This window comes from Cydia fagiglandana, chromosome 12 (assembly GCF_963556715.1).
Source record: "Cydia fagiglandana chromosome 12, ilCydFagi1.1, whole genome shotgun sequence".
NCBI classification, from domain to species: Eukaryota; Metazoa; Arthropoda; class Insecta; order Lepidoptera; family Tortricidae; genus Cydia; species Cydia fagiglandana.
The window spans coordinates 1,771,256-1,789,816 of record NC_085943.1 but is presented as its reverse complement, the minus strand read 5'-3'; the positions used below and the strand labels follow the sequence as shown (position 1 = coordinate 1,789,816).

The window sequence follows — 18,561 nt, the reverse complement described above, 5'->3', positions numbered from 1 at the left end:
AAGAGCGTGGAAAAAGTGGCCACACTCTTAAGGGAGCCCGCAGGAGTCAACCTTATTACCTCGGGAATATACTTTGAAAGGGCCTCACAGATGTGACTTCGCTCACGACTAGATTTGTTCACGTTACGTCACTGCTCGGGTCTATCACACTGTCTCAGTGTACCCGGAGTTAGCCGCGCGTCCTAGCGCTCGGGCCGCAGGGGCGCGAGCGCGGCGAGGGACGCGCGCCGCCGGCGCTAGGAGGCGGGCGACGCGGGCGCCGCCGAGTGCGAGTGCAGCCCGGCCGCCGAGCCGCGCGCCACGCGGGGCTCCAGCTCCAGCGAGAGCGTGTATTGACGCTCTTCGGGGATCACGAGGTTGCGGTCGAGGAGGAAGTCGCAGACCTGAAAATAAACATAATTTATTTAAAACACGTATTTCATGGTTCTTCTTCTTTCCAGTCGTATCCTCATTGCTGAGGGTCGTGATTACCGACGCTCAATACCACTTTCTTCCGAGCACTCCTATCCTGCGCCATTTGCAGGCAGGTCTGGGCCTCGGGTCCACATAGTTACATTCATATAAAACAAAGACTTAAAAATAGTGACGGGTTACCCCTGTGTTTCAGGCGTGAAATATGGCAAACGTTGTTCAAGCTAATTAATTTTCACTTACAAAAAAAACAATTATAATTTAGCAACTAATACTATAATACATTTATCGTAATAATTAAAAAATAGAATTATTTATCCTGTTGTAAATCCCGTCATAAAATCCTGATAAAATTTAAAAAATATTGCTGTACCTATAAGATCAGCACGGCAACACTGCAGCTCCTGCAGTGTTGCCATATTAAGAAATCGGCTTCCTACCCTTAGGCCCCATTCGCACGGCAGCTTTTTCAACGCGTGTTAAAAAAGCGTTTGAATGACACAAATGGATAAGTACATGTGTATTTATTCATACGACAACCGTTGTGGCGCTTTTTATCAAGCGTTGTTGGATTTTCGACTTTAAGCCTTAAACCGTTAAATCCAATTTAGAGTGCGGACAGATACAAGCGCTTTTTTAACGCGCGTTGAAAAAGCTGTCGTGCGAATGGGGGGCTTATTGGATAAACATTTAAGTTATTGGATTAGGTACTGGTTCCCTGTCGGTCTCTGGTGTCAGTACAGGTACGTTATTCGAATATTTTGTGTGCCTTGTTGTTTCTGATTACTTTGGTTACATACTGCACAATTTAAAAAAGTCACTAAAGTTGCAAGCAAGCAAGTTAGCAAGCTGAAGTGGCAATGGGCAGGCCACATTGCACGCAGAGTAGATGGCCGATGGGGTCGAAAAGTGCTCGAGTGGAGACCACGGACTAGCAAGCGCAGCATAGGACGTCCACCCACAAGATGGACAGACGACCTTGTTAAGGTCGCCGGAAGACGCTGGATGCGGGTCGCTTCCAACCGGCACGTATGGAGTTCCAAGAGGGAGGCCTATGTTCAGCAGTGGACGTCTTAAGGCTGAGATGATGATGATGATGAATAAAGTTGACTTACTTTTGGGATATGATCTATCTTGTACGGTGTTTGCTGGAAGTTTCTTATTTCTCGAATAACATGCGCAATCTGAAATGTACGAAAGTTAAATGTTAGCGTAAAGATGTTTCGAAAGATTAACATACTTTTAAATGTACTTCATTCATTATTCTTTATTCTTTAAATATTTAATATATAATTTTTTTCAATAAACATTTTGGCGATGATCAATCAGAAAATAATGAGGTCTCATAGGCCTCGGACTTCGAGCAACACGAGAAGGGAGTCGGCATTGGCATTATTTCCCCTCTACCGAAGCACATGCCCAACTGGGCATGCACACAACAAAAAAAAATAGCGCGGTGCGTGTTGTCACTCATCCGTACGACACAAAAAGAGATCGAGGTGTGCAAAGATTTGTCTTTGACGTGTGTTATTTTTGTGTGGTCATCCATTCTGTAATTGGATTTTATATGTAGTGAGTGAGGAGTGGGACTCGTTCCCCCCCCCCCCCTTCCCCCGTAAAAAATGGCATAACAATTTGTACGGTAAGATATCGCTTGGGCTCCCTTCCGACGTGTCGGAAGCCGGTGTTGCTCGAAGGCCTTGGATAATTTAGTTCAAATGTATAACAACAGCAATTTTCTTATACCTACACTTACCATGCGCATCTTGGAAAAGTTGAGCAGGCCATCAGGGGTGTAATTGGTTGTGCCCTCGTCAATGAAAGAGAGGTCCGAGAGGTACATTCCCAGGTACGGGATGCACGGCGGATCGCATCTGTAAGCAATTTTTCATATCTCATGCATTCTGGAAAGTGTGTTTGTTATAAAAAGTGTGCAGAAAATGACACGTACACTCCTTATATATTAACAAACACACATCTGTACGAAGATAGCAAATATAATGAAATTACTATTAAATAATTTATATGTTACAGATTTTCAAAATTAGGTACTGACCTGTGAAGGGCGTCTCGTAAAATTCTGAACCGACATTCAGACGATATGATTGTCTGCATCTTTTCTATCGTATGTTTGCTCTGAAAAAAAAATGATGGAATAAAACTGCTGCTTGAATAATAAACCGGGCAAGTGCGAGTCAGACTCGCGCACAGAGGGTTCCGTACCATAATTAAAAAAAAAGGCAAAAAAAACGGTCACCCATCCAAGTAAATACTGACCCCGCCCGACGTTGCTTAACTTCCGTCACAAATCACGTTTGTTGTATGGGAGCCCCACTTAAGGCGCTCTTATAGTTGAGCTTTACGTTTCCGAGGGGGTGAAGCAGACGAGTGGTAGAACAGGCGGGCGGGCGCCCCGCGCGCCCCGCCGCACCATTCCCGCGCAGCACGTCTACATCCTTATTCTGGCGCCATCGGTATTCTGAATATTCTGATTTGTCAGTTCCGGGATTTTTTCCGGCAATTAATATCGAATAAGGTTTATTAACAAATTCGTATTTTAATGAGTATTTAATGAAATTATATACAATATGAGAGTATACCCCGACAAACTAAGAACCTAATCAAATTATACCCAATTATTATGAGACAGAAATTGGTACTTACTTACCTTAAAAATAGAATAGAGTAAGACCAAGAAAATTCTGCAAGGATTTTGATTGCACACGCAGTGCAAGTGTTATTTTGAACGACAAACCTTTATGAAATTATGATTAACACTTGCACTGCGTGTGCAATCAAAATCGTCGCAGACTTGGTCTAATTCTAGAAGTCAATTTCGGGCAAGTAGGTATTGAAAATAAGGAAGAATACTGTAGTTCGTTTATTTTAGCATTAGAAAGTACTTGAAAGAAGGTAACCGATCTTGACATGTCTTTTAATTGAAAAGCGCTTTTTAAAAATCAGTAACTATTACATATGAAAGCTTATTTTATATATTAGGACTTTTATTTTATATAAAATCAATCAACATTTGGCATGATGTGTCACATCCCCGTAGCTGCAGGCGTCCATAGCCTATGGTGAATGTGGGTCGTATGCTTGCTTGCCACCAGTGTGGTATATAAAAACAGTATTTTTTGGAATAAATTTCCCATATCGCACGGTACGGCCTTGGCGGAAATAAGGTAGAAGTACTAGTGCTCAACGCTGCACTAGTATTCGACACGGGCACTTTATGTCAAAGTGACAAGAACTAAATTTGACTACAGAAAGATCGTCGCCGTTCAAATTTAACCTATATTACTTAACATAAATTATAGTGTGTAGCTTTCAAATAGAGCTCAACGGCTAATCCTATTGTCTATTGTTAAGGGGCTGTCCATAAATTACGTCATCGATTTTTGACGATTTTAGACCCCCCCCCCCCTTATAATCATCCAAAAATCATGCTCCAAATGACCCCATTTCCTCCTACTTCATGCTACCGTCATCCGATGTCCAGACCCCCCCCCCATTTGAAATGACGTAATTTATGAATAGCCCCTAAGTAAAACCGCACGTGCTACTTACCTGCAAAAAAGGGTCTTAATTATTTTATTTGGCACCTGAGCGCGGGCTAGGCCAACGCTCAAAAAACCAGTGTAGGTGCGCTCTCCGATAACGCGCCTTTGTTACGCATCTCGATGACACATTTTAAACTGGTTCTGTAGCGTTCGACTCGCCGGCACTCAGTAACCGAAGTACGTATTTTTTATGCAGGTGGCACGAGCGGTTTTACTTAACAATAGACAATAGGATTAGCCGTCGAGCTCTATTTGAAAGCTACACACTATACCTTGTCAAATACTAGTGCAGCGTCGAGCACTAGTACTTCTACCTTACCTAATATTAAACACGAAACCATTTTAGGCATTTTTCGACCACTTCCCTTAAAACACATGTAGGTAACTCGGAAACTAAAAGCGGTGAAATGGTTACCACCATACACTAAACACTCCCACATAGGTATTTGAATCCCGTACACATATGTTTAAAAATGATTCAATTTGATTAATTTAATAGCCTTTAATAAAATATGTTTACACAATTTATCAATCGTGACTGAATTCCGGATTGGTTAGATGGGTGTGTGCCTTTGCTTCCCAACTTGTTATAAATTGACAATATGACGGGCGAATGTCTGAAATGTCACAATAATTAAGAATTATTTTGCTTTTCTTCGTAAGTATGTTGAAAAACATTGTGTGTATAACATATTTGCATATTTATACAGTGGTTACCCATTTTATGAAACGTCCAGTAAACTAGCATAGGTCCGACGCTGGCAGTGGCCACGGGCGTACTGGCGCGGGGAATGGGCGCAAGGTATTGCCGCGTAGGGTGTAATTTAGTAGGCATAAGTTGAATTCATAAAATTATGAATGAAAAGATTAACGTATCGATAAAAGGACCAGTAATAACGAAGATTTACTTAAAAGCTATCGAATGAGGTAAGTTTCATATCCATTTTCGTCGTAGTACTTCTAAAATATGGATCAAAAGACAGCTTTAAGCATGTTTTCAACTTAAGATTCTATCGAGAAAATAATGAGCCGTTGTGTTTCTGACAAGCAATAACGTAGTTCAAGGACTAAAGTTATACATACTAGAAAATCATGCTTAAAATCCTTGTAAAAGTCTGTAAATATGGTTACAAAAAAGCGCATTTTACTACACACCGCGCCTTAAATCTTTATTTTATTCTATTTTTAGTATTTGTTGTTATAGAGGCAACAGAAATACATCATCTGTGAAAATGTCAACTGTACTAGTGTACAACTGTCTAGCTATCACGGTTCGTGAGATACAGCCTGGTGACAGACGGACGGACGGACAGCAGAGTCTTAGTAATAAGGTCCTGTTTTACCCTTTGGGTACGGAACCCTAAAAACCATTTGTTCAAGATATTACGATACCTGACTGTATTTGATGCGCGATGACAATGACTACCTTCCAAAAATGAACATCCACGCAAACGGTGAACTTACAGTTTTGGAGACCTTCTCCCAAGTCTTCTTGAAAGGATAAGGATACTCCAATGTGTTGGACAGTGCAGCTACAGGTCCGTGCTAGATGCTAGAGCCTTCTAACGGACAACTTGTGGCGCCTCCTCTAGCTGTCACTGCCAACGTCGTGCCATAATAATCTAACAGGTGGCGTTAGGGAGGTAGAACGCACCAAGGGCCCAACCTTTTCTGTTCTCTTTCACGACGCAGCAACTAGTATCATTTCTCTCTCCTCGCTCTTTTAAAATGCCGTTTGTCAAAAAAGGACAACCATACTGTTGACAAGGTGGACTTCAAATCAAGTGTTGCCTTTCTTGATGCGCCCAGGCTGTGTATGTGTGCGTAAAAGCGTATATGTGTGCTCTTTTAGGGATGTGAAAAGTCGATTTTAATCATGTTATATATCGAGAAACGCTACACAGCGGAACGAAATAGCGATTAATTGAAGCTTCAATATCTTCGTTAAACATAAACATAATTGAAATGCTAATGGATAATGAATATATTATAATATAATAATATAATTCAATTATTGCGGAACACCTATTTTAGGAGGTATTTATGTGTTTTAAATAAATATCTGAACTTTCCCTTGGTTCCCTGCTGGGGCGTGACTATAAAATTGTGATCTGATAACCACAATAAAGAATAAAAGCGTTTTTGGTCATTTTAGGCATTTGAAGTAAAATTAAAATTGCAAGAAATGTCGATAGTTTATCGATATGACTTCATCGACATGGCTACAGCAACGTGGGCCTCATTGTTAATCGTACACTAAACAAAAGTGGCAACAGTGACAGCTCGCTGAGACACCGTCTATATATATATATTATGTCTATGGAACGCACAAACTGCTAAGAAGATACTACGTCTAAAACGCAATTAGTATGAGACATACATCGCGTTTACGGAGTTATAACGTCAGTTTCTATATATATATAACTTCCGACCAACTCTCAATGGACTTCGGTCCCCAGGCATAACATCCGCCTGGAGAGAGTACTCTCTACTGCCTCCCTATTTTCTACAAACTTACAGTTTTGGAAACCTTCTCCCAAGTCTTCTTAAGGCGATACACGGATGTGTTGGAGAGTGCAGCGCACACTTGCAGCACACCGTTGAAGTTATGGAGACAACGCGCGATGTCGGCTACTGCTGCCCACTTTTCAATGGCGGCCACGCGTCCTAGAAAAAACAAGTTTAGCAATAAACGAATGATTTTATTGCTGACATCCGTTATAACTTCCGTTTCAAACATAACGGAACCGGAACAGAAACGGATGTGTAATACCAAATGGAAGTTCCGCGGAAACGGAACCGGAGCTCCGTAACATCCCTGTGAAGTTATTACTGAACAAAATACACGAAATCGAGCGGTCGATTTTCAAAAATCGGCGCCCTGAATGAGCTTCTTTGACGAAAGAGAAATGGTTGTAATTTACTTTCTACTTTGCCTTTCTTAAGCTATGCTGATGCTCCCCAGCATTCATTCGCTTTGTAACTAGCCGTAAGCCCTATCTATAAATATAAAACATTTAAGTAGTAAAAAGCCTTTATTATGAAATTGAATTAGTTTTTATTCATACTTCAATAATTATAAATATCAAAGTAAAACATCTGAAAACAACGCCATCTCTGGGCCGCGGGGGGAATTAAGATCATAACAAGCTACGTATTGCTCATCGAACCATTATTAATGTTCAAGTAGTTGCGTGAGAAATTACATAGATGGCTCTGGGGTATGATGAAATCATAGTCAATCAAAAATAAACCTTAAGTGTGAGATACAAGGACTACACGAATAAACGTGTCGTTTTAGACCATTAGATCTGAAGTATCAAATGCCCGACAATGAGCGAGTCCGAGGTATTTTATCAAACAAAATTAAGTCTTAAGTAAAAAGGCGTAAGGATTACATCTGAAAATTATAATCTGGATTTATAGGTAAATCATTGACGAATAGGTATAATTCTAAGAATCAGATGTCGCCGTTAGGGAGTCCGACTTACGAAGGAGCGCAGGTGTGCCTATAGCTCGGACATGATTCTTGGAAGAGATGTCGGGGTTAGGTATTTTACGCAGATGCAGCGCAGGTGTGCTTGTAACTCGGACATAATTCTTGGAGAAAATGTCGGGGTTAAGCAGGTGCGACACAGGTGCTATGTCCGTATTAGCGTGTCCAAGATAGGGAAAAATCATATAAAAGGGCTGAGAGGAGAGGTCGCGAGTTTAGTTTATCTTCAGCATCCGGACCGACACCTGACTTTGGTTTTCATAAAGTGCGTCAAAATTACTGGTGAGTGGAAAAACTCTGTTCATTTTTCTAAGTGTTTGGCTTTATCGAGGAAAAGACTATGTCTTTGTCTCATAGAGTTAATATTTGGAATTCGTATCTTTGTTTGGCGTTGTGGAGACAATTTTATGTTTCCATAATGTTTAAGCTTGGGTATTGTCGAGCGGAGTGTTTTCACTTTGCTATTAATTTTTAATAGGAGTTTTGTAATGAAGGTTTAGGGTCTAGTGAATACTCTGGTGATGTTGTCTATCGCTGGCTTTCGAGGACGAATGTTTTCGGAAGGCTAGAGTTAGAAGATGTGTTATTGTTCGGACAGTGCGGGGTCAATACTTCGTAACGTTGGAATTTAATGCATCTGTACTGAGTATTTCACTATCATTTTGGGCCTTCTTGACATAGTAATCAATTAGATTCAGTTTAGTTATTTGTTATAAATATAATGTCTATTATATGACATTATTATTGAATAATTAAGGTTAATTGTTTCAAAATTGTACCTGAAAACTCCTAGACTATTTTTATATATTTCGAAACCAAATCAGTGTCTAGACAGACAGTTTGTCTAGCCTTTCATCTGTTATCCTAACGGTGACAAACGATGGATGGAAGGAGGTTTTTCCTATTTACCAAGATGAGGGTTGTCTTGGGGCTTATCTTTTTACCTACATAGAAAGCCAAATATCTCTCCCTCCTTGGTCTACCGATGTCCAGCTGTAGCTAGTAAAATGGGAGATTTCACGTGTGAATCATCTGGAGTAATCCGGGCCCATTTGAAACCTACAGTATTCGGGGACCTCGTATATTAAATATATTTATTTATACCATTCTTAGACACAATAGGGTCGTCCTACCCGAGTTGCCTCCCGGTCTTTGTACCAAATGCCTCGGGAGGGGGCAATAACTCGAGCCTATAGGTTGAAATTCTCAGAATCGCTCGCTGAATGATTACAGCTTCTCGTAGGGACTACACTTGCGTATATTCCAAAGTACCAGGTCAATGGTAAGAATGAACTGTGCTTTGGTTATACTAGATTAGGGACAGTGGTTAGAGTTAGGGTAGAATCACACACTCATTTGTTGTTTTTTTAGGGTTCTTTTAGTTCTAGTTTATAAAATTGATATGGTTGATATAATAATAATATATTTATCTTTAAGGGTTTAAAAATATGGTTTCTTTATCCTAAAATATGTGTGTTTAAAAGGTGAAGGTTCTACTGTCTAAATCTTCCTATTTTCTAATTTATATGGGGATCATTAACGGTTTTATAACATTTCTATTTTATATTTCTGGTTTACTGGTGTGGGGACGAGGTACTGAGTGGTTCAATCAGGTTTTCATGATCAATACTTAAATATCAAGCTGGGTTTAGGAGTACAGGCTGGTCTGAGATGGACGGATCGAAGATTAGTTCTGTTTTAGGGACCCCTTTGGCAAGACAAGAGTAGTTCAATGGGAAAAGTTGAGTGAAATAATGCTCATCTTGATATTTCAGTTTCAATAAACATAATAATTAGCAAATAAACTCGGTACTTTGTTTATACATCTAGAGAACTAGGAATTCTGACTATATTATCAGTTCTGGGGAATGAGACTAAAGGGATTAGTATCCCTAGCTTTTGAATATAAAAAAGATAAGTAATTTTGATGACTGATGGATACTTTGGCACTTCTTTCCATCGTCATCTAGGTGCGCATAGGTTCCGGAGTGCTGGTCAAAGCCCGTCTGGCTAGAGGTAGGGTAGGTGATCCGATTGATATTGTTATCGGACTAAGAGCTCCCAGACCTGCATCGAAATATGGAGGCAGTATGTGTGAGTAAATCACACGTCGTTTAGAAGATGATAGTTAAATATAATTATCCTTAAAATGCTAGGGAGTAAATGAGCTTACCTCAGGAGTGCTGCCTCTATAGTACCCCGGGAGCTTAATAGGCGTAGCAGGATTTTACCAAAAACATTTTTAAATTCATATTATATTCATACCATTCGAATACTTAACAATAACAATAATATCTTGCCTTGAAATTTGTTCAATATACTGTGTCTGAGATTCAATTAAAATACCCTTCAGATTATTCTTTAATATCATAATAAAACATATCTTCAGTACCATAATTATCTTCTTACAATCTAGGTAAAGTAAAATGATATTGGAGTCCAAAATATAGCGGTTACTCATTAAAGAATCTAGGGTATCTCGGTTCACTTCAGAGGGGTCCTAACTACTAGACTAGACGATCACGTGGCCAATTATTAGTGTAATTAGGGAAATATGTATTTATATATTTATTTATATAGGTTAAGAGGGGTGGAGGGTGACATTTTGAATGCCGTGACCAGTATGTAAAATGTGCCATAGGGTACATTTTGGTGCAGTGACCATGGGATCTAAAGTATACCTTTCTTAGGATACATTTTGGATACCAAGGTTACTAAATTATATAATAGAAAGTAAAAGTAGCCTTTCGGGCTACATTTTGTTGCAAGTGAAATTGGAGTGTGTACGCTATGTTTTGGACTCTTAAGAAAAATATTTCCCTTACTTTTAACTAAAAAGACAAAAATTTACTTCATTATTTAATAATTAAGGCCTTAAATACATTTCTTCAGTTTCAGTCTTGGTTGAGGGTAGTGTCCTTAGAGATACTGCTTTCTAGGAGGTGCCTTTCTTTCATTTTCTTTCAACATTCAGTCATGGTCAGGGACATTTAGGAACATTCTTCATTTTCTAACTGCTAGTGTATCATGTATCTGAGAAATAAAAAAAAAACATACATTAGTTGAATAAGAATTGACTTATTTTAAGCATAAATAGGAAATTTACTCGTAGGTTAACATTTAAGATAAGATAAGACAGGATAGCTTATACCTAAGTCATATCATGTAAGAGTATTTTAGTTTAAATAATGAGGGGGTGAAACTTATTGCATTAGCCACAAGTAGGAAGTGCAATAGACTGATGATGAGCGGTGGGGAATAAAACACTTCAAAATTACAGTGGTCTAAAGGAATGGGGGTGAAGCCCAACTTTCTTATAAGTAGCAACGCAAATGTGACACTACATTTGATAGCTAGTGCTTAGTTTACAACAGTTAGGATGGAATTAAACGGGGGTGAACATTCACAAAACATGTTCCAAAAGTTTCTTATCGTTAGGTGCATTGATTTTCACTTTCACTAGGTATACATCAGCATAGTATTTCATAAATGCTTGCCTTTCATACCATAGTAGTAGGCTAGTAGGTAACAGATCATTGGTTCATTAAATAAATTAAATAAATTCATTTTGTTGAGTACATCATCATCTCATCATTTCAAGTCAGGGGCTGACCAGATTGATCTGACATATATGTACTATGTATAGTTAGTAGTTAAGATAGTTTATGATAACAGTAACAGACTCTCATACACTACTGTAGGATAAGAAGTGTAGGTAGGTGTGTGTATAAATATTTATCTACATACTCTTCGATATGGAACCCTAAGTCACAACATTTATCAAGTATGGAGCTGAAATATGTAGTTTACTGTTTATAGTTATTGCTAATATCAACTAGAGCCAAGCCTCTTAGACATTATCACAGCTGCTCAAATAATTTCATGAAAATCGATTAAGATATTTAACACGCTAAGCAGCGCGCATACAAAATCATTAGTAGTATGGATACATAATATTATCTTAGGTGACTTAGAATTATAGTACTGCTCTTGATTGTAGTCGAATTAGTATACAGTTGGTTTAAGCTATATATATATATAGTACCTACACATAGATAAGAATAACGCAGGGATCATTTTTTCTGTCTGTCGAGCAGCCATTGTTTCAGCAAAATTCTTGAAATACCGCCATTAAACAGGAGTCTTCAAAATATCTGTAGTGGCCAGGCCCATGGTCGTCTGAAATAAAATAGACAAGTATTAGAAAATTCAGAGAATAGAGTACAATTAGTAGCTTTAGATTTTCTTCTCCTTAGAGTCAGTTTCAGTCGGGCAATATATCAAAATGTTTCTTAAAAACATCCATTCGCGGGGGTGCGTTATTATTTTCGATACAAAATAAAAATATACTTAAACATATCCAATGGAAGTATTTGGATTTATAATGTAAAAGTAGGCAGTACTGAAGTCTTCCTAAATCCAAAAAAGTTTGAGAATCTTTGTCTTACGGGACATATTTCCATAAGCTAGGTCTTAAATAAGCTAGATTAAGTTTACTTAAGTTAAAATAATTAGAATAGGATATGCAAAGCTAAAGAGGGGGTTCATCTCTCCACTCTTCCAACGGGAACTCTCCGCTCAGGCTTTTGAAATATTTGTGTCTGTCACAAGTCATGAGATTTTTAGTTTATAATGAGTTTTTTATTTAAGTAAAGAAATAAATACCTGTCATGACACTGGAGACAGTCTGTAGATGTAGGTTGTAGGTAGGTAAATTGTTACTGCAGAGCGATGCCAGTTCTCGGAACACTGGAATTGGATATGTGAAAAAGTTAGTTAAAGTAGGGTTTATTTAAGAAAACCTATTTATAAGTATCATTAAAAGTGTTTACTATTTACTACAGGTAGGGTCTTCATAGTCAAGATAAGAAAAAAATCAATTAACTTATTTTTGAGAGCAATGAAAATTTTCCTAAGTTTGTTTTTCAAGGTACATATGTATGTTTACAGTTGCTTTCTAGTAGCATGAGTGTTATACTACTTACTTGGAGATTGACGAAAGACTTGCAAGAGCCCCATGAATGTAATAAACATTGGGAATTTGCACCGCTCTACTTAAAGTTTCACTGGCGGCTACCGGCAACCATTTTTGTTTGCTGGAAATTAAAACATATACTGTAAGATTTATTGCAGTAAAAAGAATAATTATGACAGAACTAGGTTTGGACCCTCATATTTTGCATAATTTACCGAACAACTGCGGAATCCTTTTCAAAAGAAAATACATATTTAGTAACAAATTTTCTTTAACACACTAGAAGTCCTATTTATTTTTAGCTGTCTTTATCAAATAATTATGGTTTCTATGATATATTGCACTTCCAAATTCAGGAAACTTGTAGTTCATGAAAAATAGTAGAGATGCAACGGATAGTTGTTTGGCCGGATACCGGATACCGGATATCCGGCCTGGACACTGGTCGAATATCCGGTATCCGGCCGCCGGATATTCGGCCGGCGGAACTACACCTACATTTCGGTTTTTCAAGTGCGCATTCTGCAGGTTTGACCTGTTTCCTAGTAAACCTTCGCGCGGACTCATTTCTAGGTTTGAAATGAGTGCGCATGCAAGTCAAAGGAATGATTAAATTGTTTTAAAATAATAAACAAGTACGATTATGACCGTGTCTGTTACTTAAATCGAATTTGTTTACTCCGAAATCAAGCAATGTTACTATCCGGTATCCGGCCGGATAGAAGGTCACTATCCGGTATCCGGCCGGATAGTAAAATAATGGCCGGATAGGCCGGATACCGGATAGTAACCGGATATCCGGTGCATCTCTAAAAAATAGAGTCTTTTCCAAGGAGAAATTTAGAATAACAATATTTATTAAATTCCCAATACAGTAAGACTGAACCAGAGAGTAGATGTCTAATAGCAGAAATGTCATACTTACATTTTACAGTTGTTTGGTTTCATCAAAAATAGCAAAGGAGTCTCCAAAGTGTAATTTCAATTCCTTTTCGTGATGATTTGCGCATACCAGCATTCACTTTTTTAGAGTTGTCAGTTTGCTGAAAAACCAAACATAGCTTGTAAATCTTATTACAATAGAAAAAGTGTAGTGAAACACTATTACTACATTGGGTAGACAACATATGTATAACAAAAACAACATGTAATTCTTACATACAATAGAAATTTTGGTCCCTTTCAGTTTTCAAAAAAAAGAAATGTGTTTGTTGCTGAACAAAGAATAAAAATAAGGCGACACAACACATTAGGCGTAAGCATTATAACATAGGTCAATTTAAAATCAATTATTTTCAGTTACCTGATATTCTGGCAAGTTTAACAACCTTTTAACTGTTAAATAAAGGAACAAGTAAAAACCTTACCTTGTTTTGAGGAAGTTTCCACATTTAAGTCATTTCATGCACATTATCAACAGCTAGACTCATTTACACATCCTTGTACTAGACAGTTTGTACACTGGATCGTAGTTAAAAGCACTAGGTTCACCCATCGTTTGACGAAAAAAGTACAAGTTTCTAGGGGGAGCATTGGCCATGTAATGTTTCTGAATTCCCACATCATTTGTTTTCTACAGAATCTGCAATGTTGCAATATTATTAAACCCATAAGAGCGCTCTCAGAGGCAATCTTTGCTTTATATTTCAAATTTGGTCCGTCTGGGTAATTTTGTTGTCTGAATCATCCACGAAACAACGTCACATCGTAAACAGAGTTTGGTTCTCAACGTTTCCTGGATGTATTGGTATTTGAATAGTATTACACCGGTAACTGAGGTAACTTTGAATAATATATAACATCACAAACAATAATTATGAAGAGAATGAACGTCGTTAAAAGAAAAAAAATACAACTTTATCAGGTTGACAGCTTGACAGTCGCGGGAGTTGCCATAGACAAATCACTTAAGCAGCGTTCCGATTCAGTCTAGAATAACTTGTGATTTGAAGCTATTAAATTGATAATTAAATTGTTCTCATTGTATTTATATGTTTTTATCATCAAATTGATAATGACGTACAAATTATGTACTTGAATAATAAAGTATTTCCTTTTTCAAATTTAATTACTTGCGCCATCTATTGGAAACTTACTTACAAACAAACAATACCCGACCAAATTGCGTGAGTTGTGTTTTGTATGTTGCCGGGAATATTAAAGCGTGTTTTTGATTTTGTCGCATTATACTTCCAAGCGCACACGCACCATGTTGCCAGGGATATTAAAGCGTGTTTTTGATTTCACTTTATACTCACGGACGCACGCGCACCTTTAGAAAAATATATTATCTATGCAAAAAGGCGAGTCTACACTGTCGATTTCTTGCGGCTTTGGAAAATGTAGGCGCGATGAGTTGTCGCCCCATAGAAAGTTTGAATTTCGCACCTTTTCTGCTGACAAACGTGTTTGACTGCCTATAGCTTCAATTTTGACAGTTCATACGATTACTTATTCTGTGGCTCAGTCAGTGTTTTATTTAACTTGCTAAATAAACAGAGCGCGTTTTTACGGATAAATTATTGTTTTGTGAGAAAGTGTAATGTTATTTAATTGAAATTACGTTAAAATGAGTATAATTTATGATCATTGCTGTGCGCGAGTGACAAGATTTACTAGATTTAGTGAGTTTTGTGATTTTATTTGACTTTCAAAGTGATGAAACTTGAGCAAGTGATTACAACTACTTGGAAATCTGTGGCATTGCTGAAAATAACAACAAAGACGTGCTACAGCTGGCTAACGCGTTCAAGCAACTGCTGGACCACGCAATCTGGAGATATTCAAGAATATAGGAAGAAGAAACCTTATCGGACTGGAATCCATCAACCTGCGTTTCGGCATGTACTTGACTTGAATCACGGTTTCCCTGTGCGACAGTAAACACGACGAATGATGTGTGGTTGCTTCAATAAAGGCTTGAGATATAGGCGGAGAAGAAGAAAGCAAGGTGTACTTTGGATAATCGCTGACACAACGCTGTATAACTATAATGGAAGTTTATAAAACATTCAAAGAACTCGTCCTCTTTGCAAGTATTTTTGAAATCAAATGGTGATTGATTGCACGGGTCAAGAACGAAGACAAAGGATCTTCTAGGTGCAGGTGATACAGGACAATTTCTCATGGAACTTCAGGAAACTCAGTATGTATTCTTTTATTTTCTTATTTGTCTGCTTTGGTCTAAAAGTATATTACCTACCTAACCCTTATTTTATAACTAAGAACAGCTGTAAAAATAAATACAAGGGTAATTAAATAAATGTAATTATATTAGGAACACATAGGTATTTAACTATTTAGTGTACCTAGACGTCTAAAATAGTATTACGGTTCGAATTTCTTTTAAATAAGTTGATGTGTCAAACACATTACACATTTTAAAGTGTAAATAGAGATCTTAGCTAGGTACATGATCTGTAACACCATATTGTAACATCCCCATACTGTACCAATGCAAATAAATAATATCTGATTCTGATTCTTATAATTGTAATTAAGTGAAGTGAGAACCTGAAATAACTACATTCAAATTAAGTAAGTTCAAGTGGGTGTGTTACAGTGTGTGTGTGTGTGTGTTGTGACACTTCAGAAAGTTTTGACTACTTTAGTCACATTCGAATTGCTTGCTGACAACTGGATAATTTTGACAAGATGTGGACAAGATGGAGGCAAGTAGGATCTTGTAGCCGGTCTCCTAGCAGCTAGTATGATCAAGTAACTACAATCCCTGGATTTTCTGTTGAAAAACGCCCTGATAAGGACTGCATAGAATTTCAAGACACAGTTTTAGAGATGGAGATGCCGACCAAGAAGACATATGTAGACGTGTGACTTCAAAAGTATTGTAATATTTTTTTTATTTTCTTTGCTAATAAACAATCAAAACTTTATACTTTTCAAACTCTTAAGGTTTTGTTGTATTCTCCTAAGGGGTACTCAAAATCAGGCGAGTAACTGAGGGTATGTTTTGTGTAAAAACTGTTGTAGTTTTCAAAACCCTCTTATTTTATTTATTTATAGTCTTATTTCAGAGTTCATTTTTTTTATATACTGTATCTACAGTTTTCCTTAATCTACATTCTACGGTAACCGCTTCTGTGTGCCTTTGGGCAAAGGCCTCCCCCAATCTTCTCATTATCAACTAAGTCCTTCTAGCCATCGGACCATCTTTTTATGCCCTCTAGGATGCCAGAGTGTTCTAATAGTATGTCCAGCCCACTATTTGGCTATTTCAAAACCCTCTTAAACATGAATGAATACTTGATTTTTATTTTTTTTAACATTAAAATTGTAAAGTTGTGTGTGCATATTTATGTGTACATTGAGAGCAATGTCAATGTGACATGTCAATGACCTTTAGGGAAAAATGCATTATAAAACAAATCGTTATTTGAGTAAATTTAGCAGCATATATGGTAGGTTGCTAATATTTATGATTCATCATCATCATCATCATCCAAATTATAAATGGCATATAGTTTTCTTTTTCTCTGTAAGCATGGTTTGAAATATTTTGGCTTTTCATTAGGCTACTCGTATAGAGGCAACGTACAAGTAGAGTCAATATTTATGATTTTAAATTTATGAACCATTGATGATTGATTGTTAGTAGTCTGTATATTTCTGCGTTTGTTTATTGCATAGTACGTTGTCGAAATTGCGTTTTGCACGACATTAATGAGTGAAAGTCGGTAAAGTAAATTACAAAAAGTCATCATGAAATATGAGTGCAGTTCTATTTGTACATGTTAATTGATTTTAATACCTACTTAATTAAAGTACTTTGGAGTATTATAAAAAAAAAAAGGAATCAAATGAAAGAATGAAAGCAGATTTTTTTAGAAGCATATAAAACTAAAAATAAAGGGCTAGTCTTGGGTTAGGATAGGTTGAGCGAGTTTTTTTTTTCATATTCATATGAATATGTAATTTTAAATATAAGTTTCTATTTTATTTTTTTTCATTTTGATTACTAATCGGGGCGTTGGCTGTCTGTATTAATCGAGTGAAAGAGCGGTAGAGGAAGGATGAATGGTGAATTGAGTGATTATGGTTATGAGTTTAAGAGGATTGTATGTGAGGGATGTATATAAGATGACGGATACTCAGTGGATGAATGAATATTTTTTAGAAAGAATGGATTGATGCAGATAGACAAAGGCTAGAGCGTAATCAGACTGGATTTGTCGGTATTTGCAGGGGAACAAACAGGGGAGGGTATGGGATACACAACTAGCTACAAAATTATTATCAGTAGGTTAAAATCCATTGGATTCTACCCGTTTAAAGGGGTATTTTTTTGTAGCTATTACTCGACAAGGTATGCGAACTATTTCAAAAACCACACACTCATTTTGGATGAGATATATCTGACACTCGACATATTTTATGGGCTGGGAGCGTCCAGAACGGACGAGGCTCTTACAAGAGATTAATTAAATACGATTATATGTTGTTGTCTTCAATATGAGGCATAATAATTAGTAAATATTTTGTTTTATTTGACTTAATTAAATTATTTTTGGTTCAAACAATCTCTACCGTACCATATTGAGGTACTTACTTGTGTCAATTTTAAGTTTGTTTCCATAAAAAAAAAATGTACACACCCAAATAAACTTAAGGTCGGTATATTTTATTCAAGTATGAGACACGCGCCAAGAAAACGTGGCTGAGGGTGATAAAGCAATGAAATTTGGTTTGAATTTTGGCAATGGAATTTGAAAGCTTCGTACTTATAAAAATTAAAGGTCTCTTCGTTTTGCGAGGGGGTTTTTGTTGTCTCAGCAGATGCTATTCTACGGAACTGTACGGTCCCATTCGTGTAGAGGCAAGAGCAATACTCGAGGCGACCGGGTTGAGCTAGCAAGAACGGGTTAACTAGTAGCCTGCCAAACCCACAATTTGGTATTGCTGGTGGAGCGGGGAGACTGGGGAAAAGGCTATCATTGCTCATTGACAGGATTCTGATGAACTTATTTCAGAGCTGAGTCACTAACAGTCATTTAGTAATGGAATACACACTACACGATTAATTGGGGAGGGAAAGCATCGACAAGTCTAGAAATAGATTTAAGTTTCCATAGCTCATTCTTGTGATCCATTATAAAAAC

General features: G+C 37.4%; 1 protein-coding gene and 1 long non-coding RNA gene across 2 annotated transcripts in view; both read right to left on the bottom strand.

Moving 5' to 3' along the window:
- Positions 1–236: 236 nt before the first annotated feature.
- The window catches only part of LOC134669309 (ras-specific guanine nucleotide-releasing factor 2-like), a 54,230-nt gene continuing 35,905 nt past the window's right edge, over positions 237–18,561 (bottom strand). The window contains exons 24-28 of the mRNA XM_063526815.1: positions 6,493–6,641; positions 2,468–2,547; positions 2,168–2,285; positions 1,527–1,595; positions 237–383 (exon numbers count right to left, since the gene is read on the bottom strand). Coding sequence (XP_063382885.1) covers positions 237–383; positions 1,527–1,595; positions 2,168–2,285; positions 2,468–2,547; positions 6,493–6,641 — 563 coding nt within the window. The remainder of the gene's footprint in view (positions 384–1,526; positions 1,596–2,167; positions 2,286–2,467; positions 2,548–6,492; positions 6,642–18,561) is intronic.
- LOC134669200 (uncharacterized) lies at positions 12,160–17,248 on the bottom strand. The gene is made up of 4 exons (XR_010098872.1): positions 13,813–17,248; positions 13,371–13,488; positions 12,456–12,566; positions 12,160–12,219 (listed from the first exon to the last, which is right to left on the bottom strand). It is a non-coding gene; the product is annotated as an uncharacterized LOC134669200 (long non-coding RNA).